Raw genomic sequence first — 22,602 nt, 5'->3', positions numbered from 1 at the left:
AATACACACCTTGACATTTCCATCTATCCGCGATCCGCAACATAAAACCGCTGCCAGACGGCGAGCGAGTGAGCGAGATTAGAGATTGGAAATGAACTGGTCTGCTTGAAGTAGACTTTTCGAACAAAGCCGGACGTTCGATGTCACACAGCTATTATGTCGGAGTATTGCGATAAAAATTTCCCTTAATGGCATTTTGTCTCTAGCGTCAGTTTTCGCTAAATGGTATTTTGTCTCCAGCTGAAAGTGCATTAGAAAATTAAAGGTAAATATTTCTTGACATATAGCCGTAAATAAATAGTCACGCATTAACCTTTGTCAGGCTGTCGACAGAGCACCCTCTTGACCAATGGATTTCGCTCAAGTTCGACGGTTCACAATGTCCTTGTTTGTAACTATAACTTAACCAGTTTCATTTCAATTAAGATGTCTAATAGATTTACACGTTCAAATAACCTGTTCTCAATGGCAAACATCACGCTAGACGAGTGTTTGAATAGATTTCTTTCTATACATAAGTTAACTTGTCAGTAGGATGACAAGATTTGTCTGCAGTTGGGTTTTCTACGCGGGCACAAAGCAGCTAGAAAATATTTGTTGAGCGTCGGTAAATGAAAGAAATTTACAAACATGGCAACATGGCTGCTTAGAACCATCCTGTACGCCTTGTTTCTTTTCCACTTGACTTCAATCCAGACAAATAGCGAACCAAACAGGAACAAGAGAGAGGTGCTTGTGGTGCTGCTTTACCCTTTCACGTCCTGCGAGCATTTAATTACGGTTGACCTCCCATTCGCAGCAGCTTTTCTTGTGGCTGCAGAGACAGTAAACAACAGCACTTCGCTGGAATTCACTCTGTCGGTCGACTGGAATGATACGCGATGCAGCGAGCTGGTGGGAATCTCCGCCATGACCGAGCAGCAGGCTCGCGGAGTCCACGCTTTCATCGGACCAGGAAATCAAAGTTATTGTGCGACAGCAGCCCGAGTGGTCGCTGCATGGAATGTGCCGATGATCTCTTACGTGAGTTAAATTGCTTTAATATCTCAAGGTCTCGAAGGTCGGATAGTTTTTATGGAAGGGGAGATTGGGATATCTTCTTGTCCTAAACTGAATCTTCTTTATGGCTATTGATCAACCGGTTAACTTTGGGGTCTTCCTTGGGGGTATTTAACAAAAGAAAACTACAATGACATTTGGAGGGCGGAGGTCGTTAATGCAAGCCATTTTCTCAGTCTAGCAACCTTTTATCTTTAGTATGATTTAATTCTTTTACCGGGGAATCGCACGGTAAATTCGTGTCAACCTAAACATGCGAGATTCATTGACAACAATTCAAACAGCACGTCGAATATCCTCGAAACGCGGAAGTTTGTTCAGCCGACAATCTCAGGGTCGATGTAGAGTCAAACAACGAGCAAAAAGGAACAAGCCTAGTTTAGCCGTGACCATGGTATGTATACCTCAGATTGAGAACTTTCGACCTAGTTTTTGTAAAATTCCACTTCAAGGCAAAACATTTTCCCTCCAAGGTCATTAGTATCTCCAGTGTCGCTTCCCTCAGTGCCGGTGTTTCACTATTTACTGATGTCAAGAAGACGGAAAACCTTCAGAGTCGCTTATCACTAGGACCACCTGCAAGTACATTATGACAGCGAACTGGCATGCTTACAAGGAAAATAGTTTGGAATCCCAGATAATCCACTGAGGATTATCCGTTCGACCCGTCGCAAAGTTTGCAAGACGGATTCTAAAATACTCCAACTGCTTTAATTGTAATTCTGGTCCAAGACTGTGAAATGGTGATGACTCGAAGATATCGGCATCCAAGACTACTTCTCAACTTCAGATATTCAATATGAAACCTGATCAGAAATTCGAGTTGTATATAAAAACAATATCGATTCTAAACGGTGAAGCTTTCTTTTTGCTTTCTTTTTATTAACTTGTGGCCATATGAAAACAAGAGTTCCTGAGCTAGATATCACATCGTAGGATTTCAGTCTTCTTGTCTAGTTTTTGTCTAAATACATCAAAAAAAAAAAAATTTCGAATCTCATCAAGCACGTCTCGCAAAGATTAATAGCTTTTAATACACGTCCGAAAATATCTGCTTTGACAGTCTATTTTAATATTCAAAGAAACTGACGACTGTAGACTGCTAAGACTTCAACAAGTGAGTGTTTTATTATTTTTATTTGACATTGTAAAATACAGTTCAGCTCCACTCAATCAATTTGATATGATATAGGACAACATCGAAACCAAAGAAAACACAAGTTGGGACTCAGTGGTTGAAGTCGCCTTGTTTTGAAGGCCTTCGCATTCTTTTTACCTCTAATCGTATCGAAAAGAAATTGCAAAACAGATTGCAGTTATCTTATCAACCTGTACAATTGAAGACTATCGAATACGTCCAGTTGTTGTATGCGTAGATAAATAACTCTTCCTTGACATTCTCGTCATCTGTTTTAGTTTTGCGACGAAGACGTCGTCACGAACAAACTGCTGTATCCAACCTTCGCACGCACCAGGCCACCCAATTCTCAGTTGAGCAAGAGCATCCTGGCAGTGCTGAAGAAATTTTCTTGGAAAATAGTAGCCATAGTCTATTGCCATAGCGATAACTGTTTCGGTCAACAACCATGGGAAAATACGAAAGAGGACATGAAGACATTCTTTCAAGATAATGGGATTGAAGTTTCCTACGAGGCCAGGATGCCGATGGAACATGAGGAAAGCAAGTTTAATCAAGTCTTGGATGAAATAAAGACAAAGGCTCGCAGTAAGTACAGTAGGATCAGTTTTAAGTTGAGTAACGCTCTCAAGGGAAGTTATGTCACCAAAAATTAAGTCACTTATTGCCATGTACAAATTCGGTTTCAAATCAGAGCGAATTCCTCTGATAATAATTTACCAAGGTAAAAAAAACCCAAAGACGTCACAAAAAAGAAGGAAGAATGCGAGGAAAACTGAGACGGATTATCATTCTAAGAGCTTTAAAGGGGAACGTACAATCATGGGGCGTCTACCCTGTTTCGGTCAAAACGGCGCTAAAATTGACTTAACACCTTCTAACACACCAAACTTCTTCTAGAACACACACAAAGATGGACAGATAATTCTAGTCTCCTTTGGTGAGGATTTCAGAGTGCAATTCGCAATTGATTGACAATTTTTCCCATGGACAACGACACAACTTCGTGCAAGCATAACTCATGATAAGTGATGCTCGTGGTTGTCCCGATCCCACTTAATCTTGAAAATCGTCGCCCGTCTGGTTCGCAACGGTATAAATACTGAAGAGAGGTGAATTAATGAAAAACTTAGTGTAAGTGTTCAGGTATTCACTTTTGTAAAAACTAATTGGTGACATTGAATTACCTAGATGTACTAAAAACTAAAAAAAGGACAACTGTTACCTACAGTGGAACCCCCTTACGGTGGTACAGCCACCCTGTTAATAAGGCCATCTCGTTATTGCGGCCACTTTATTCTGACCCGAGGAAACGTTCAGTCAGCCATTTTCTTACTAAAGAACCCTTCAATATCGCCACGCTGTTAAAATGGCCAGATTTGTGTGGCCCGTTGGTGACCGGATTAACGGGGTTTCGATGCATTTATAAACGTGAAAACGGACTACAAGTTCGACTAAGCCAAAACTAGTTACCGGGAGAACATTACCCTTTTTGACAGTTGACAGTTAATTTTTTAATTCATTCCATTCGTTGAATGCCGTCTGTGGCGACAAAGACAGAATTTTCAATTTCCCCAAGGTGTTAAGCTGATTTTCACTTAGACATGGTTGGGTTTTTGTCCTAGACTGTTGCAGCACGTAGGAACGACTTTCCCTCAATGAATGAAGAAGGAAGGAACTTTATTTAAGGGTATATTTAATAAGCCAATGCTTTAATTTTTTTCAGTTGTAATACTTGCCACATACCCAGAATATGCCCCTGCGTTTATGGTGGCTGCCAAAAGGCAAGGCATGACAAATGGTGACTACGTGTACATTGTAAGTACGATTTCTGACATACACCAGGATCAGGGTCTAGACTACTGGTGGTATGGGATCAGTGGTAAAGTCGACAAAACCGAGGCTGAGAAAGCCTGGCACTCGGTACTTACCCTAGTTCCCAGGCCTTACAATTACACCAAGTACGAAAGGTTCCAGGAGCGCGTAATCGAGAAATCAAAGGTCTTCCCTTGGAAACGACCCGACGAGACCCAGAACAAAGTAAGTATGAACAGAGGTGATTTTATCTAGGACCGAGGCAGCTTCTATCGACTTTGCAGTAGGCTTGGGCGTGTTCTACTGCGGCGGTAACCTTACCTCAACGTGCTTGGGAATGAGATATTTCAGATGAGAAGAAGCTGGGCTCCAGGCGGTCTAAATAACAAAATTAACTGACCAAATGGCGTGCGCAAAAAACAGTGGCAGAGCTAGAAACTTAAAATTATCTCACAGACAGAGTAGGATAGGTAAATGTACACTGCTGTAAAACTACGCAATGCACACAACGAGGGTCGCGGTCGCATAAAATTGCAATGTCTAAAAGTTGGAGTATTCCTCAAACGCAGTGAAACAATAAACCCTAACGACGTAAAAGAGAAACGCAAAACTTTTTATTTTAAAAGCACGTACGTTTTTCTTTCTTTCTTTTTACCAATCTTTTCTCCTTTCTTCAGGCTTTTCTCACTGTATTTATTGCATGCATTCTTTACCTTGCTCTAAAGGTACTTCGTTATGCTGTCTATCTGTATGATGCGGTTCATTTGTACGCTTTGGCACTGAACAAGACATTTGCAAATCAACAAGACCCGAGAAATGGAACCGCCGTGTTTAATAATATGAAAAGAACAGAATTTGAAAGTAAGTCAATTCTTTGGAGGATTTAGCAACAGTCCTGTTTATAGAATATAGCTATACCCTTCCAAGATAGAGCGAGAAGTTTTCAGTAGTGGAAAGGTGGTACAGTGCAGTATCGTAAATTGTCTTTATAACACAGCTCTATTTCTACGTTAAGGCCCACCGTCCACACGAAAACGGAGCTTTTCGAAAACGCTGGCTTTGAGTTTTAGAGTGAGCGGAAAATATTTTGAAACTGGAGCTTTTCGAAATCGATGACATCTCAACAATGTGATTTCCTGTCCGGGTTTTCCCAAACACAAATCCAAAATGACCGGTGATTGTTGCGTTTCAAATTTTCAAAATTTTAGACGTCTCACAGCAATTAACATGTCCGAGGACCGACTGTTGTCACCGTCTCATAAGTTCGCTGACATAGCAAGCAAAGTGTTAACTGCAAAAACGTCAGTTGAAATTTGGTACAGACAGGAACTTATACTTCACATTTCGTTGTTTTGCCAGGTATGGCTGGATTTGACGTACGTGTGGATGACAATGGAGACGTGGAATTCAACATGACACTTCTTGAGTTTGTTCACAACGAGAGCGGTGAGCGTGGTAAGTTGCAACAGTAACATTCCGAAATTACCTTCCTCCGGAAAGTAGCTATCTTTCCAAAGTCTACGCGGCAATAAAATCTCACGGTTGTTTCACAATCGCAAAAGCAGCCGGTGACTCTACGAAAGCAGCAACCTGAAAGGTAAAAAACCGTGGAAATTACAAATACAACGAGTGTACCAGACTAATCTGCTCTGGTTGTACTCAAAAAGACAATGCATTACTCTGTTATTCTCTAGCACGGTATAAATCCTTTCCATGCTCTATCCTTTTTCAGTTATCTCTATGAAACAAAGCTGATTCCTTCCACCACTTGTTTTTTTGAAAATTTTTGTTGCAGCTTTTTTTCTTGTATTGTAGTTCGATACATCGCCACACATACGGTACACGTTTTACTACCTGAATATTAACGAGTGTCGTTAATGTATTCCTATCTTTGCCAAACAATGGCAAAACTAACTGTCAAATCTCGATGCGCTACTCAATTTTATCCGATAATTGCCGTTTAAGCAGTACAACAGTATTTTTTTCTCGTTAACCACAGAAATGAAGACTGTGGGTCAATTTAAACGAAATGAAACAGATGCAAACCAAATCCTTGAACTTATCCCTGGGATTAATATCACTTGGTCTGAGGATGGTCGACGGACATCTCCTCCAGCACACAGACCTGTGTGTGGCTTCATGGGCGAGCTTTGTCCCACACCTTCACCGAGTAAGTGGTAACTGAAAACATGGTGGTATCAAAGCCTTGTTTTTACTACAGAAGTAAACATGATAGCAAAAAGAAGAGTTGATTAGCGCAAGTGTTAAATGCAAGGACAAACGTAAATAGGCTTTATCAACTAAGATGCACGAGGGTAAAATGTCAGAATCGCGACTTCAAAAAAAGTTACTTTAACTTACCAATTAAATTGTTCTAAGATTACAACTAACTTATCTACTACACTAGCACTTAGAAGTACTCGTTCCAGTACTGATAAAGAAGACATTCATGATGGTAAATGTGAAGCTCAATGAAATAATGAGACGTCCAACATGTATATCAGAGGTGTAGGACTATCGTAAAAATATTCACGATGGGGTTCGAAAAACAAGATAAGAGAGATAAATTGTGATATGAGAAAATAATAATTAATCAAGAGTAATGCTTATTTGACCTCTTTTACTCTAAGGTCCTACGCATCAAAGGAACTCCATAGCAAACATCTCAGCTTCTGTCGTAGTTTCGTTGCTTGTTGTTGTTTGCACATTTTTGGTAATCTTTTACTACAGGTAAGATTAGTAAAATATTAGCACCCCATCTTTGTCCTTAGTTCGTTGACCATGATAGCTTACCGCTATCAAGCGGAAAATAGCGTCGCTTAATTCTCTTAGGAACTCTCTTTGGAAAAAAATTTTTGAAGAACAGCAGCTTTTAAATCATTTTATTCTGTGATTTAGTTATACTTTTTGTACTTTTAATTGATTTTATCTCTTATCTCTTGTATTTTTATTCGTTATATTATCTCATAGTTATACCATAGTTTTAACATCCCTATTGTGCATTATTTTTAGAGGGCCACTGGTTTGTTAGTATTTTTATACTATTTTGGTTTGTTAGTATTTTTATACTATTTTAATTAGTGCTACCCTCTTTAAATAAAGTCTTTACTTACTTACTTACTTACTTACATGGCCAAGAAACGAAAAAAAGCAAGATTCGAAATAATTTGACGAAAACTGAAAACTATCATTTTTCTCCTTGCTTTGTTTCACTAACTTCTTGGTCGACGAATTTGAACTAACTTCTTCTTCTCTTTTTTTACGAGCAAGACGCTTGCTGACGAACAGGTGTTTCTAAAACGGACACGAGCTCAGAACCTTCTCCAAGGCATACTCCTTCTCGAGACTAGACACACTTCTCTAAAGTAGACCTAGGACTTTCATCTTAAACGGAAGGGAACGATTGTAATAACGAATATATTGAGAAATGCATAATTTACAACACTGGGTTGTAACAGGGGAATGTAGAGGACATTTATCACGGCGCAAGTGACCATTAATTTTATCTACTCTTGGACCGACTCCTTTATTGTACCATTGTACGTTCTATTTATCGTGAGCTTATAATACGTTTACCCTCTCAGGAAGCACGCGTTTGAGAAAGAACTTGCGAGTCAGATATGGAAGGTAAACTACAGAGATATTGTAATTCGTCCCGCAATGGGTATCGGCATGTCCAGGCTGTCAACCATAAGCGAGGTATGTATTTCTTTAACAGCATTAACATGAAGTTTATATTCTCCTCTCTTCGCTTCTCTTTACAATCGCTTAACTTCTGTTAGCTTCGTCTCTCTCCCCTTCTCTTCTCTTCTAATCTGTTCTTTTCTCTTCTCTTCTCTTCTTAATCTCTTCTCTTCCGCCTCTGTCTTTTTTCCCTCTGTCTTCCCTTCGCGTTTTCTTCTCTTCTCCTCTTTCTTATGCTGATTATAATCAGCATGATTGCTCTTAAACAATTTAAAAGAATCTAAGAAAACTTATTTTAGACATTTATAAAGCAAATTTAGTAAATAAGAAACTTTAAATTTTTGGCCTTCATATATACACGCCCATGTTGACCACGAATCACAGAATGTTTCTGCAACTAAACATAACCAGTGTCATGTTTCCATGATTTTAGATATCTGGCTCAAACAGAAGACATTCCGGCATTACTGTGGGAACCTTTAAGGTGCGCAAGCTGGGTATTTTATATCACAGATTATTTCGGCAATGAGGTAGAAGGTTTCTGACAGGCGCAGGCGTCCTTAATTGTGATACCGTGAGCATACATCCACAGAGTGATGCAAGCGTAAAAATGAGCAAAAGAGATCGATAGCCATACGATTTTGTCCGTTTGTTTTTGTTGTTGCGTTGTTGTTTTAGTGTTAGTTTCGTTAAGGTGTTTAATTGTTTATTTCTTGTTTGCCGGCTTTTTTTTTTTTTTCTGTCACTTTGTTAGTTTCTTAATCAGAGAAAGATGATGTCCAAGCAAAAAGCTGTTTTTCCTTTACGATAATTATTCCTCCTAGTTTCCTCATTTTTTTGAAAATCCCTAGAAGATCTAGAAGGCCCTAAAAAATAAGACACGTTTTCGTTCAAAATACAACTGAAAAAATGGTTTTAACTTTTTCGTCTCAGGGGAATCCCGTAGTTGTAAAACGAGTCGAAAAGGATCAAGTTGACTTAACAAGAACGGTGCTTCTTGAACTAAAACAGGTCAGTAGACACGATCAAATATCAGATCAGTTTGGTAAGTGATACGATTGATCAGAGATATATGACTAGATTAGTTAAATTACTTTAAACAAGACGTTACAATACAAAAGGCTCCCTTGGCATTCTCACATTAAAATTAGCGGTCCGGAAGAAGGTTTCGACGACGAGCTAATGGGCAAAATGCACCCTTACTTTATTTTATTTATTTATTTATTTATTCATTTATTCATTTATTCATTTATTCATTTATTCATTTATTCATTATCATTATCATTATCATTATCATTATCATTATCATTATCATTATCATTATCATTATCATTATCATTGTCATTGTCATTGTTATTGTCATTGTCATTATCATTAGCGTTAGCACTAGCATTAGCATTATTATTATTATTATTATTATTATTATTATTATTATCATTTTTTATTTTTATTTTTTCAAATTTAAACTGAAAGACTGGTAACTGATTTACCCCATCAATTTCGTGTCCGTTATTTCACTCTCCCGCCAACACGGTGAAACACGTTCTTTTAAAATAAGTATTTGAAGACACGTGCAAACACTCTTTAAAGAGCAAATGTCATCTTTACAGATTCGTGAAGTTCATCACCCAAACTTGACCCGATTCTTTGGAGCATGTGTGGAAGCATCAAACATCTGCATTCTCACAGAATATTGTTCAAGAGGAAGCTTGCAGGTGAATATTGAAGAGAACTGGTAATGTTTGTGCACTAATTTCGCTCGTATCTCATTTTATTTTTTGTCTTTTATTTCAGGAAATTATTCTGAACGAAGAGATAAAGCTGGACAACATATTCGTATATTCTTTCATCCTGGAAATCGCAACGGTAAAATAAAATAAATTAACTGCAGGCGAAAGGAAAAACATGTTTTCCTTTCCTCGCAAAAAGATAAAACCACGTCTTTCTACTTACTTTGTCAGTCTCATAGTTATTTGAGTAACCAGAAACTGCAAGGGACCGCATACGAAAAACGCTGCTAACGTTGGATCTACAAGAGATCTCAGCAAAAATATGTAATGACAAACAATAGACTGCAAGGCTGATACTATACGCTGCGCTCCTTTTAAGCATGGTGTTGTCCGTACGGTTAAATGTTTAGGTTGGCATTGTTGGTCCTGTCCAACCACATTTAACTTTGCCTTTTCGAGACACCAATCGTGACACTCTGTCTCCTTGCGCCTCGAAACACGTGATGTGGCAGCGCGTGTCTCGGGGCGCAGGTGAGTTCAAGGTACGGAACTTGATATAGTGAACGGGTCATTTTGCAATTTATGTGCGTTGGCTCTTGGGCTGGCGTTACATATCTTTGCTATACAGTACTGATGAGTCTCAATAAGGACGAAACAGCTGTCCACAGTTGCGATCCTACTTTATCGATTCTTGTCATGTTGGTGTCTCGAAACGTCTTTCACGTGGTATCAGCCTTGCGGTCTATTGTTTGTCATTACAGTTATTTGCACAGTTTGCTTTCTTAAAGTTGTTTCCATCTGTTTTTTTAATAGTATTGCCGTCTTCGTCATTTTAAAGTGGCTACAATAACTTTTAATTATCAAAATTAAGGAAAATTTAAATTGAGAAACAGCGGAAAGGAGACGAACGTGTCTAGAAGCGCGCTCCTGTTGCCTTTTTTCTCCTTCCTTACTTGTTTCATTATGTTCTGAGTCTTTGTTTGACTGATTGTTTGTGTGTTTGTTTGCTTGTTTTTTATTGCTCAAACTAATTACAATTAAACTTACACTACAGTTACAAAACAGTCTATGCTTTTGTATATTACAATGCACTCCTTACATAAAACAAACTTACAATACGCTACTTACAGAAAAAAGGCACTAAGTTACAGCTTTGACTTACATTAACATGCAATATTTACATTACACTACAGCTAGTTACGTTGATTATAATTACATGTTTGTTCGTTCATGTTGCTTAGTTTTTTCATCCTTTGTTATTATATTATCCGTTTGTTTTTTTGGTCATTGCTCTCTTTTCTGTATTGTTTTTTATCGTTTGTATACTATTTCTTTAACTTGTTTTCTCCAGGGTATGCAATACCTTCACAGTGTAGACATCAAGTTTCATGGACATCTCACTTCCTCTAACTGTGTGGTTGATAGCCGCTGGATTTTAAAGATCACAGACCATGGGCTCAGAGAGTTTAAGTCCCCTAGCGAGCAACTGAGTGTGAGAGGACGCGACTATCAAGTCAATTGCTCAAGTATGGTTTGAAATCATTTTAATTTGTTAGAAAATAGTAATTTCCATCGTAAAATACAATGCAACAATAGACTGTTTACACTTCACCACTTACAATGAAATCATTCACTCTCGAACACCTTAATTATATTTACAGTAATTAAAATCATCTTAGATAAGAATTATGATACAACGGTTTTCACAGAAGTGTCTAAAGTAATTTGCGTATGCTTTAATTTGGTTTTGCATTACTGAGTCGTTTTTCTCAACCAATCAGACGCTTGCTGACGCTTTCCCGTGTTTAAACCATGCCTTCGTGTATTTGACTGGTTCACCGGTTTGTCTGTGTCCTTGGAACTGACCAAATGAAATTGGTTGTACGACACTCAGTTGAAACCTTAGCCTGCACAATAAAGCTGAAAAAAGTAGGACATGGACTGACAACAGGTTTTATCATTTATATTATAAAGAACTGTTGTGGACTGCTCCAGAAATTTTGCGTCAAAAAGACAAGCGTTACACGGGAACTCCAAAAGGAGATGTCTATAGCTTTGCAATCATTGTTCACGAGTTGGAGACCAGAAGATTGCCATATAGTGACTGCCACTTAGAGTCAGAAGGTAGGAAAATTTAAATCACAAGCTAGTTGTAACATTCCATACCAACATAGATGGCAGTCTTGCTACGCGAAAAACTATATATAGATTGCTTTCTAACCTACACTGTATAAAACGGCTTGTGCAATCTGTGTACACTGAATAATTCTTTAAAAAAAACTATTTAAACAGGTCTACAATGTTCAAAAGAGAACAACAACTAAATTTTCGACAGCCTTCAGCGATCTTCTTCAGAGAAATGGATCTGCAAGAATAACAGAATGCAAATACGAAGTTAACATGCTCTTGCTGCCTGTTGAAATGGTTTAAAGGCAGGACTTTACCGCACGTGTTGGTATCAAAACCACCGTGTTTCCATATTTGTTTTCCTAAACCACCTGCAGAAACAGAACGTGTACCTGTACCTATCTTTTTCTTGACTAGGTGTCACCTAAGGCAAAGACAGTTCCGACTTTATATGACCTGACATGCTACTTACTGTAGTAATCTAATTGGTTGTTTTCTTCCCAGAAATTTTAGGGCGCGTTTTAGCCGGTACCAGACCTCCTTTTCGCCCTCCTCTCCCTACCAATGTAGCGAATGACGATCTACAACTCGTGATGAGAATGTGCTGGCGGGAGATTCCAGAGGAAAGACCTGATTTTTGGGAGATTCGAAAGCTACTGAAGAAACTACATGGAGGAAAGTAAGGCAAAGCGGATTTGCTATACCACTTGTCCTCATGGTACAGTCGCTAAGATTCGCAGCACAGCCTACTGTGGAAAGCTCCGCGACGTCATGTTATTATAAAACAGTTTTCATTGCTGTCCCTAATTTCCCTTAGCTTTATGGGTGGTTCTGTTGTATCTGTTTGGGGGACGAAGAAGGCTAATGGTTAGCGCGCAGAACTCCGGTTCGAGCAGCTCGGCTTTGTGCCCTGATCGAAGTCATTGTGTCACTAAGATCTTGGAAAAGACCCTTCACTCTCATAATGCCTCCGTCCACCCAGAAGTGTGTATGGGTACCGGTGAATTTATTCTGGAGGGGATACTCTGTCACGGACTAGCATGCACATCGAAGGGGATAAGAAATACAAGTAGCAATTTCCTAGCTCAGATTTTTACAAACCAGTTATGCATCTTGGACGGTACCGTTGTCTTTGTGCATAACTTATTGACTTGTACTTGTGCCCTTTTCAAGGAATAACCTCGTGGATAAAATAATCTACATGCTGGAAGAGCACTCACTCAATTTGGAAAAACTTGTGGAGAAACGAACGGAACAGTGGATTGAAGAAAAGAAGAGGACAGAGGAACTGCTTCACAGCATGCTTCCAAAGTAATCATGTCATTTATACACTCGTACATATTGTGGGAGTGGGTGGGGAACAAGTTTTCGTTGATCATAGTGAGAAGAAACAAAGTTTGTAAAGTGAAAGAGGAACGGGATAGAAATAACAGGGAACTATAATAAAGGTAAAAAGGAAAATATGTAAGGTATTAGGAATAACCTGGAGATCATAATATTATTTGGATGCAATGCGGAATACAGCTAGTGCTATGTAGAGAAACAGTGACGTAAACACCAAAAGAATGAGAATCGTCCTTTCGAATTATTTGGTATTAATTTATATATTTCAAAAGGAGTGTTGCTGATCAGTTAAAGAGTGGACGACCGGTGGAAGCTGAAAGCTTTGACGAGGTGACGGTGTTCTTCAGTGACATCGTGGGATTCACAGCACTCTCATCAGAAAGTACTCCATTACAGGTGAAGTTTTCTGAACTGGAAGAGTTAATTTTCTTGCTCATTCTCTCCACCAGCTTCCTGCTTTACAATTTTTTCAATCTGCGAGCCTTGAGCGGAGTCCGATTAGAATCAGTTACTTTACAGTCTGATCGGCGCACCTTCTCTAGAGGCTACTTAAACTGACCCAGCCCAATCTACTTCGGTTCAGCGCCCTAAATGCAGTAAGCACCGTCCACCCAACAAGCAACATCATTAAATTATGGGTTTCATTTCTAATATCAGTGCTCATATTACCGATCTTAACTTTTACCTACTGAAGAAAACAAAACAAATCTCAGGTTTGTACATATTGAACTGTTTAGCCACAGCTAGCGCTGTACCCGACCAGATCCTACAATGTGCTAAACCGTGGACCGTCTGACCGATGATTATTACTAACAATTTTTGCGTTCTCTTGTTCTTTTCTAATACTAAATAGCTCGTAAGTTTTCATTTCCCGCTTTTCATTTTTCTGTTATCTTTTTTTTTAACTTGCAGATTGTGACTTTGCTGAATGACCTCTATACCACGTTTGATGCTATACTTCAGGGATATGATGTTTATAAGGTCTTTATTTCTAATGAAGTTGCTATTTGATTTTAAATCACAATAGTTTCCTATTTCTGTTCTTCTAAACGAAACAACGAACCCATTTCAAATGACTTTGATTTCACTCCAAGGTTGAGACGATTGGCGACGCATACATGGTAGTCTCTGGTCTACCAATCAGAAACGGGCATCAACACGCCGAGGAAATAGCATGCATGGCGCTTCATCTTCTGCAATCTGTGGAGAAGTTTAAAATACGGCACCGTCCTGACGAGAAGCTAAAGCTGAGAATTGGCATCCATAGCGGTGAGTTCATGTTCGCTGTAGTCTTCACTTGTGAAGTATTCAGTTTAAACTGAAAGAAGTGGTGTGTCATCTTTATGTTCAAGGTCCCGTATGTGCAGGCGTTGTTGGCTTGAAAATGCCTCGTTACTGTCTGTTTGGTGATACAGTTAACACTGCTTCAAGAATGGAATCTAACGGAGAAGGTTCGTAGATCAAGATATATGTTTATCTCTTTCAGCGATGAGCTAAAATTTCTCCGAACCAATCGATCCATCTTTAAACAGACTCGTGACGAGAAGGAAAAGTTATTAACTAGGTGGTAAAGTTTTGATCTGCCACGAATTCTAAGAAATGATTGTTCAACCAATGTTAGGGAGAAAAAATATTTTAAGCACGTTGCTGTTTGAGATCCTTTCTTTCCTACCTTTTTGTTATTTTGTGAAGCACCATGCGTACTCCAGTTTTTATAGCGGCTATGTTGTATTTCGCTCCTTACTCGACGAACTAAGTAAAAAGGGTTTTACTTTAGCCACTTCTAAGAAGGCATAAACAAGCGCCGCAAAATCAAAGCTCTGTAATATACTACTTATAGGAACACTGCATTGGCTTGAAAGCAATTTCTAAATTAGGGGTGGCGAATGGTCCTTCAAAAAAACATGGGTCTCGCAAAATTTTCGCCGAATTTCACGGGTCTCGCAGTCTCGTTTTTTAGCAGTTATGTACATCTCGCAGTCTCGATTTTTCTCACAAGGCTGTCTCGCAGTCTCGATTTTTTTCAAGGCTAAGAAAGTCGCGAAGTGCCGATTTGTTTATTTTTTTTAGTAAAATTAAATGACATCACAACACCTTAGAACCTGAACGTCTTGAGTTCGCATTCAAAACACTTTAAAGTCTCGGTCTCGCAGTTGAAAAAATCAAAATGTCTCGGGCTCGCAAAGAAAAACGCTAATCTCGTCGTCTCGAAACGTCTCGCATTTACCATTCGCCACTCCTTAAATTTTACGTCTCGTGTCCTCAAATATCCCGCGTCGTATACAATAGGTGCGCAGACAATGCCAAGCTTTGGTTTGTACATTCAATGAATAAATGAGATTTGTATCGTTGCACGAGTCAAGTTCGAGTCAAGTGAAGTCAAGTTTCTGTTTTCTGATTTTTCTGTTTTTTTTTTCTTTTTTTTCCTGTTTTCCTTTTTTTTTTTTGTCTTTTGGTTTAAATCGCTGTATAAGAATGATGTACCAGAGGTACAAGAGCGGCAAAAGGTTACTTTGAACGAACTTGACTCGTGCTACGTTTAATTACTGAAACACAAACGAGGAAGTTATAATGAAGTAAATATTCTTAATTCAAATTTGATGCCACAACAGCTTTAAAGATCCACATCAGTGGAGCTACCAGATATTACCTGAAGAGGACTGGTGAATATATCATGAAGGAACGAGGATCTATTGATATCAAGGTTTGTGAGCAACTATGACTGAACACTGATATCTTAATCCTGTCTTGTCAGTCGCTGTCAGTTGTATCATAATAGGCCGTTTTCACGGTTTTCGACGCCATCTTGACGGGTAGGAAAAGCGGTCAGAAACTAGAATGTCTGTATGGGAATCCGATGGCAAATAACTTTTTCCAAAATTGAATTTTACACAATTTGTGAATCGCAACGTTAAAATACTAGGTAGAAGATTGTATTCACTAACTTTTAAAGATTAGCTTGGCTAGAAGACGCTCAGTTAATTTTTCTAATTTTCCATACATTTATCTGTAAATTTGGCTGGGTAGACGCGGCTTGCGGGAAAAAAAATCGGATTCCCATGTAAACACTGTAATTTCTGACCTCTTTGCCTACCCGTCAAGATGGCGTCGAAAACCATGATAAGGCCTATTGAGCTCCACTCCACTAATTACAAAACATTTTGAATGCATGTAACGTGAGTAAATGAAAATTGACAAGCTTTGCACGAAAACAACAATGAAAACGCGACCTTTGCTTTGAAGCTGTCAGTCAGACAAGTTAAACTAATAAATTTTTATGTTATTTTTCCTCTCCAGGGTAAAGGCGCATTAGTGACATATTGGCTGCACGGAAAGATCTCCGCGGGTCATTCGTCAAGAGCCCTCAAGAAAACCCGGTCGGGGAGTGCTTCGTCATCGGGAGTAGTGGTTGAGCTGGATCGAGCAACATGATGATGACAACAATGCAGACTGATGAAAATAAAACAAATAGTATTTATGGCTGATTTTTTAACCATGAGATATTTTATGCTGGTATTAGCAGCTAATACAGGTAAAATATAGATTACGATGACGGATACGTCATTCAGAACGTAATTTATTAGAGAGCTTAAGGTTACCGTATACCTTTAGAAGTAACTCACGTCTAATCGATTTAGCGCGTCCGGTTTAAACTGTAGATAGGTAAACCCCTATATCAAATTAATTCTTATAGAGCTGGCTATCACACTATAACAAACATTTTGAAAGAAACTGAATTGTAGAATTTTTCACGACCGCTAAATGCAGGTGTCCGGCTCACATTTTGAAAGCTACAAGTCAAAGCGAATTCTGTTTTACGTTAATTTTTAAAGTTGTTTCTTAATTTCCAGCCCAAAGCCGCAAAGCGCTAAAAAAACGTGTTGCGTTCTGCCATATTTTATTGCCGTAAAAAGTTACAAAACATTTTCGAAATAGAATTAAAAAAGTGTGGAGTGTTCGTACAAAAATAGCTCTTGGATAAAAACTATTTCGGATTAAAAAGTTCGCAGACACCATTTTGTTTTTGTTATGTTAAACCAGCTACTGTTCAAATCTGAGAGCAAACGAACAAATTCCCTTTGACTTGTAGCTTTCAAAAGACGACATGGACGCTCGCATTTGGAGGTGGTGAAAAATTCGAAAATTCAGTATTTCAAAATCCTTGGCATAGTTTGATAGCCAGCTCTATAAGCTTTAATTTGATATAGTGGTTTTGGTTATCTACAATTTAAACCGGACGCGCCAGATCGATTGGACACGCGACACCTCTGAAGGTATACGGTAACCAGCAAGGTAAGGTAAAATATAAATTCATTTTTTTTACTAGGCGTCGTCCTTGGGGTCCCCGTCGTCATTGCTTTAGACTACGAGTAGTCCCTCTTTCGCTTAGTCCGTCGCGCGTGACGCGAAAGAAAACCGCGAGAGAAATATGGCTGCGCAAAATCCTGGGGTCGAGGAGCTCCGCACCCCCAGGATTTCGCGCGCCTTTTTTTTTTTCGCGGTTTTCTTTCGCGTCACGCGCGACGGACTAAGCGAAAGAGGGACTACTCGTGTCTATTATTGCTTGAGCTCTCTATTAACTGTTTGAGAATATACCTGTCTTTCTCTTTCCGTCAATCCTCAAGAGAAGCTTGATATTCAACAGAAACTGAAAATTCCGGCTCAGTGCATGTGATCATAAATAATGTAACGCGTATTTGGCTGACAATTTTTTTCGTTTTAACCTTCGCCAAAGCTCACCAAGCTTAGCTATCATACTAATTTATAAAAAAAAACGAGGACGAACAATGATCAGTAATGTTGAGGCAGCGTGTTGTTTATTTCTTCTTAACCTTCTATTGCGAGGTTTTCTTTGATTGGAAATAATTAGTGTTATCATAAGATACCTTTTATTTACAGATCCCAAGTTTAGCCTGATTTACACCATAGATATACAATTATTTATGATTTTGATTGATATATGCTGATTTATACTTAAGGACGTTCGCGCGATTTTTTTCTACACTACATTCTGTCACACGTTTCCAACTTTGATTAATGAGTAAGAAGATGCCAAAAAAGAATTGTGGGTCGCCTCCTTCGTTTTAGAGGTAAAGTCAGTGGAAAGATACCCCGATTTTGAAAAACATTGATCCTCAAAACTCGGCGTGGGTTCTGTGGTCTTTACTTTGGATATATTTTTGATATCTAAGCGATTGATCCTTAAAAAGATGAAACGGTAAAGACAATTTTTCTTGGCCACTTCCTACTGATCTAGGTGTATCTATCTCTGCTGCATAAATAATTCAAATTGGCGACATTCTTTTAATAAACATTAACCTTCAATTGGCGAAAATTTGCAAACACCGCACAGCTGTAATAAATTGAGTTCCACGGCGTAGGGGCAGAAAAATAGAAAAATCCTTATTTACACATTATTATTTTTTTATGAAAACGTTGGTAAACTGTAAAGAAAGTGTTTCACCAAAAAAAACCAAGGGTTACCAAGCACCCAAGGTTGTTAAATCCATGCAAAGCTATCGTCAAATCGTTTTCTTACTAAATGCGCGTGCGTTAGACGAATGGCATGGTGTGACATCCTGTGATATTGCAACGTCAGGAGCCCATTTATGGGCTCCTGGCAACGTGGATTGGGTGCGCAGTAACGATGCGCACAAACAACAATTAAGCGAGAACGTCCTTAATTTAAATTTACTTTTACTTAATTATTTAATATTTAATAGGCACTACTACGGATAGTGAAATTTAGCGCCAATATTTTCCTCTGATTGATATATAAATCCTTACGTTTAGACAACCTTGTAGAGCAACATATCATAATTAAGTAACGAAATGTGACACAGGTTAAATAAAGCCACGACGATTTTTCTTTAAAAGAAAATACTCGTAAATTGAGAATTCCTCAAAAGGGGCCGCTTAGACAGTCCACCCTGCTGAAAACAGCGTTCACGTTTTCTTGAAGATGAAGTCGTATAATTTTTTTTACGAATGATCATTTTCAAAATCAATATTTTAATCATGATTACTTACAGATTCAGATTTCATCCCTCCCTCTAGATCAACCACAAGAAACAATGGAGATTTTTGTTAAAAAAAAACACACACACACACACGGATGAAATATGTCCTTTTTGAAATATCTTTTGGATTATTAACTAAACAAAAACATAAAACGCAGCTTAAATGTTACTTACATAACATTTCACAAGCATTCGCGTAGATTTCTGTTGCGTTATTATTTCAGTAGAGGATCAGATTGATTGATATATGCTTGTTTATACTTGAGGACGTTCTACGGTGCGAAAGTTTCCTACACTACACTCAGTCACACGTTTCCACGAAGATGCCAAAAAATTTGTAGGTCGCCTCCTTCGTTTTAAAGGTAAAATCAGTGAACAGATTAATGGGCTTCTGGCAACGTGAATTGGGTGCGCAGTAACGATGCGCACAAACAACAATTAAGCAAGAACGTCCTTAATTTAAATTTACTTTTACTTAAATATTGAATATTTAATTGGCACTACTGTGGGTAGTGAAATTTAACAGCTAATATTTTCCAAAAACATAAAACGCAGCTTAAATGTTGCTTACATAACATTTCACAAGCATTCGCGTAGATTTCTCCCGCATTATTATTTAGAGAATGAGATCGAGAGGGTTATCAATGTACTTTCATCGTTCCGAGAATATCGCGACCACTGAAAATCACTCTTTTTGTCTATGACTCTTCTTGATTATAGTAATCTCTTTAATCCCCTGCGAAAGTCCTTGCTAGCTATAGAATAGATAACGGGGTTCGCCGAGGAATTTATCATGACAAATACCAAGACGGCATAAAGAAGATTTTCGTAGTAGTTTTGTATCGCAATCGCCGTCCAAGTTACAACAGTAATGCGCAAAAGGTTCAAAGGCAACATCGTAATCGCAAAAACCACGACGATTGGTGTTAGAATTTTCGTCGCTCGCCGGCGTTTGTTCTGACGAAGACGAACATTTTCGCTCTTCAGAGAACAACAGTCTTTATCATCTGCCTTGCCACTGCCTCGTTTTAGAGCTTTAAGGAATGCATTGCTACGATGTATAGTGCGTGATATCGCTAGATATGTCCAAGAAATGACAGCAAGTGGCACGATGTACGAGAATATTACCAAAAGAGCTGTGTAGCTTCGCGCTAATACCCACCCGCGCTCCCTCGCGGGCCAAACAGGACCACACCATCTACCTCCTCTAGGGAGCTCGCGATATTCAACCACAAAATACAATGGGAAGGAAAAAATCAAAAATGATGCCAACCACAGGCAGCTAGAAACAATCGCTTTCCTTCTCATACCATGATTGTTTTGATGATGTCCCCTCGGTGTTGATAATTTCCGATGCCGCTCTACGGCAATAGCTGCAATACACCACACGGAAGCACCCTGGAATACATCTGGGATTGGATATAGAAAACGGCAGACAAATCCTCCAAAAGGCCAGCCAAAAGGTGTTCTCTCTCTGACTGCCACGAGCGGGAATAACAACAGCAAAATGCCCAGGTCCGCAATGGCTAAGTTTTGAATATAGAAGTCTGTTATTGATTTCTTGCTTTTCAGTTTTCTTAAAACAATGAGCACCAAAGCATTACCAACTATTCCAAACAATGCGATTAAAACCTGGAATCCCAATTTTAACTCCCCCCTATCTTGGACTTGGCTACCTCGAGTTCCCGCTTTCTCGTACTCATATCACCTCCCCCTGGATAACCATTAGCGCTCAGGAACTCTCGGCCATGTCCAACGCAGTTTTCGTTGCCGTTAATGAGAGCTCGCGAGACAGCGGTGTTTAACGTTTGGGGCAATTAGGTTTCAAAATAAACGAGTTAGTCACTCGCGCCGATCGACCAACAGCAACAGCCACGTCCCTTTTTTTCTAGAAGCTGTCGGCATGTAACTTTCATGCTTTTAAGATTTAAATTGTATTGTTATGTTTAAGAGAACTTTATAGTTAAAAGAAATTAAAAACCTGCTTTTAGCCAATCAGTACTAAGAGAGGCCTACCGCTGGAATTTGTAAATTGATTTTAAAATATAACTCGAGGGGTTTTAGCAAATCGGTCTTTGTCCACCTTTAATCCTGTTTACACCTCTGAATGAAAAGACCTACCGACAATAATAACCCAGAATTGTGTTGGTCGGAGGAAATTGAAATCGAACTCCCTATAAACCCTTACATACCACAATATTCTGCCTTAGGCTGAAACGAAACCTAGCTGTATTTTGGCCTTCTTTTTCCAGCGAGAAAACTGAAAGAACAACCCAATCATCTTTTAACTTAAAGTACCTTTTTTGTGCGTTTGTTTGTCAGTGTCAGTGTGGCCTTTTGCTTTGTGAGGATAAATTTGGTTTGAATTCGTTTAATGCAACATTTCAGTACTGTACCTCATGAAAATCATTGGAACATAGAATAGTTCTGTATATACATCACAATCATGTTTCCAACTAAACCGTATAAAATCCTTCCTTTCCCTAAACGGAAAAACTAGGCAAAGATCAACGTAACAGTTCTAGCCGTATGTTCCATACTAATAACATTTCTGAAAGCAGTAATGTGCGTCATATCGGGCTTCAAATCCTTCAGGCTGGCCCCAAAATTACTTTAACACCATCCAGATACCAAATATAATCTAAGAATATTTTCATTCTAAAATCGACAGAAAAATAAGAATATTCAGCCTCGCCCGGAAAAACTTACTTAGATTTTTACAGTTGGTGTGATATCTCACGATTTTTACCGAAAAAACAGAAAAAAAAAATGCATTTCTCCCCCCGGGAACTTCCTTTAAAAAAAAAAATACGGCAAAGGTGGGAGGGGGGGCTCGTCGGAAATTCTGAAAAGAACCCCTAAGAGGTACCAAGATCCTGTTTTACGGGCGTGGCTTGACATTTTTCCACCCCTAAGAGATGATACCAATTCTAGGACAAAATCAAAAATCAGTTGATTTTCAGATATCTCCTGTCATATTTGTTTTCAGCCCAATATCCTAAAAGGTACCACAGAAGCTCCCGCTGTGAACGTTTTGAGGCTGAACACCCTGAGGTACTAAAACAACTTTTTTTAAACCCAAAAAGGTGCAATCCCGTCCCTTTTATATAGGAGTCTCGCTCCCCCCGGGATTTATCCTAGCCAATCAAACAGCAGACGTCACCTGAGGTGACGAGAATTTTGACGATAATCAACTTGGGGATATTGTCGGGATGCATTCCAAATTTTCAGAATTGAAAATTGAGGAAATGTATGGCAATCAGTACTTTGGACAAGGACTGGACAAGAAGAAGTGGCAATCACAATAATGCGAAGGAAATGGAAATAGACTGGCCATATCTTGGGGAAGGAGAGAGCAAACCCCACTAGAATGGCCGTGACATAGAACCCTCAAGGTAAAAGGGAGCAGAGAAGACCAAAACAATCGTGGGAACGCACGGTGACAAAGGAGCTGGATAACACTGGGAAGACATGGGGTGAGGCTGAGAAGATCGCAAAGAACAGGCTTCGGTGATGAGCTATGGTGGAAGCCCTATGCCTCACGAGGGGCAAAGAGGTCTAAATACTGATGGCAATTGGTGAGGACAATTCACATTTGAAGTTCGGGAAAAAGTCACGAGGTATGACCAAAAGCAAGAAACCGGCAGCAACTGTTGCCATTTTTCAGTTTGCAATGCAAGACATG

At 39.0% G+C, this 22,602-nt stretch overlaps 2 protein-coding genes across 2 annotated transcripts; one reads left to right on the top strand and one right to left on the bottom strand.

The window, feature by feature from the left end:
• The first annotated feature begins 378 nt into the window (after positions 1 to 378).
• LOC110051548 (speract receptor-like) lies at positions 379 to 18,778 on the top strand. Its single transcript, XM_089288663.1, has 22 exons — positions 379 to 1,023; positions 2,476 to 2,785; positions 3,924 to 4,237; positions 4,738 to 4,873; positions 5,372 to 5,467; positions 6,012 to 6,182; positions 6,643 to 6,742; positions 7,597 to 7,711; positions 8,130 to 8,180; positions 8,630 to 8,707; positions 9,307 to 9,411; positions 9,491 to 9,562; positions 10,778 to 10,952; positions 11,401 to 11,550; positions 12,058 to 12,232; positions 12,727 to 12,864; positions 13,170 to 13,293; positions 13,810 to 13,878; positions 13,992 to 14,166; positions 14,250 to 14,348; positions 15,510 to 15,601; positions 16,195 to 18,778. The coding sequence occupies exons 1-22, from the start codon at positions 631 to 633 to the stop codon at positions 16,327 to 16,329; spliced, it is 3,273 nt and encodes a 1,090-aa protein (XP_089144789.1). The 5' UTR covers positions 379 to 630; the 3' UTR covers positions 16,330 to 18,778.
• On the bottom strand, positions 17,693 to 20,621 carry LOC149112833 (somatostatin receptor type 3-like; the record flags this gene model as incomplete). The annotated part of the gene is made up of 1 exon (XM_089288666.1): positions 17,693 to 20,621. A coding segment is annotated over one exon (990 nt), but the record flags the coding sequence as incomplete, so codon positions are not given.
• Positions 20,622 to 22,602: the final 1,981 nt, after the last annotated feature.

The sequence above is a fragment of the Orbicella faveolata genome, unplaced genomic scaffold, assembly GCF_042242905.1.
Source record: "Orbicella faveolata isolate gen_17 unplaced genomic scaffold, um_ofav_v1 contig_2, whole genome shotgun sequence".
In the NCBI taxonomy this organism is placed as follows: Eukaryota; Metazoa; Cnidaria; class Anthozoa; order Scleractinia; family Merulinidae; genus Orbicella; species Orbicella faveolata.
The sequence above is the reverse complement of the archived record's forward strand: the minus strand, read 5'-3'. Positions and strand labels throughout refer to the sequence as shown.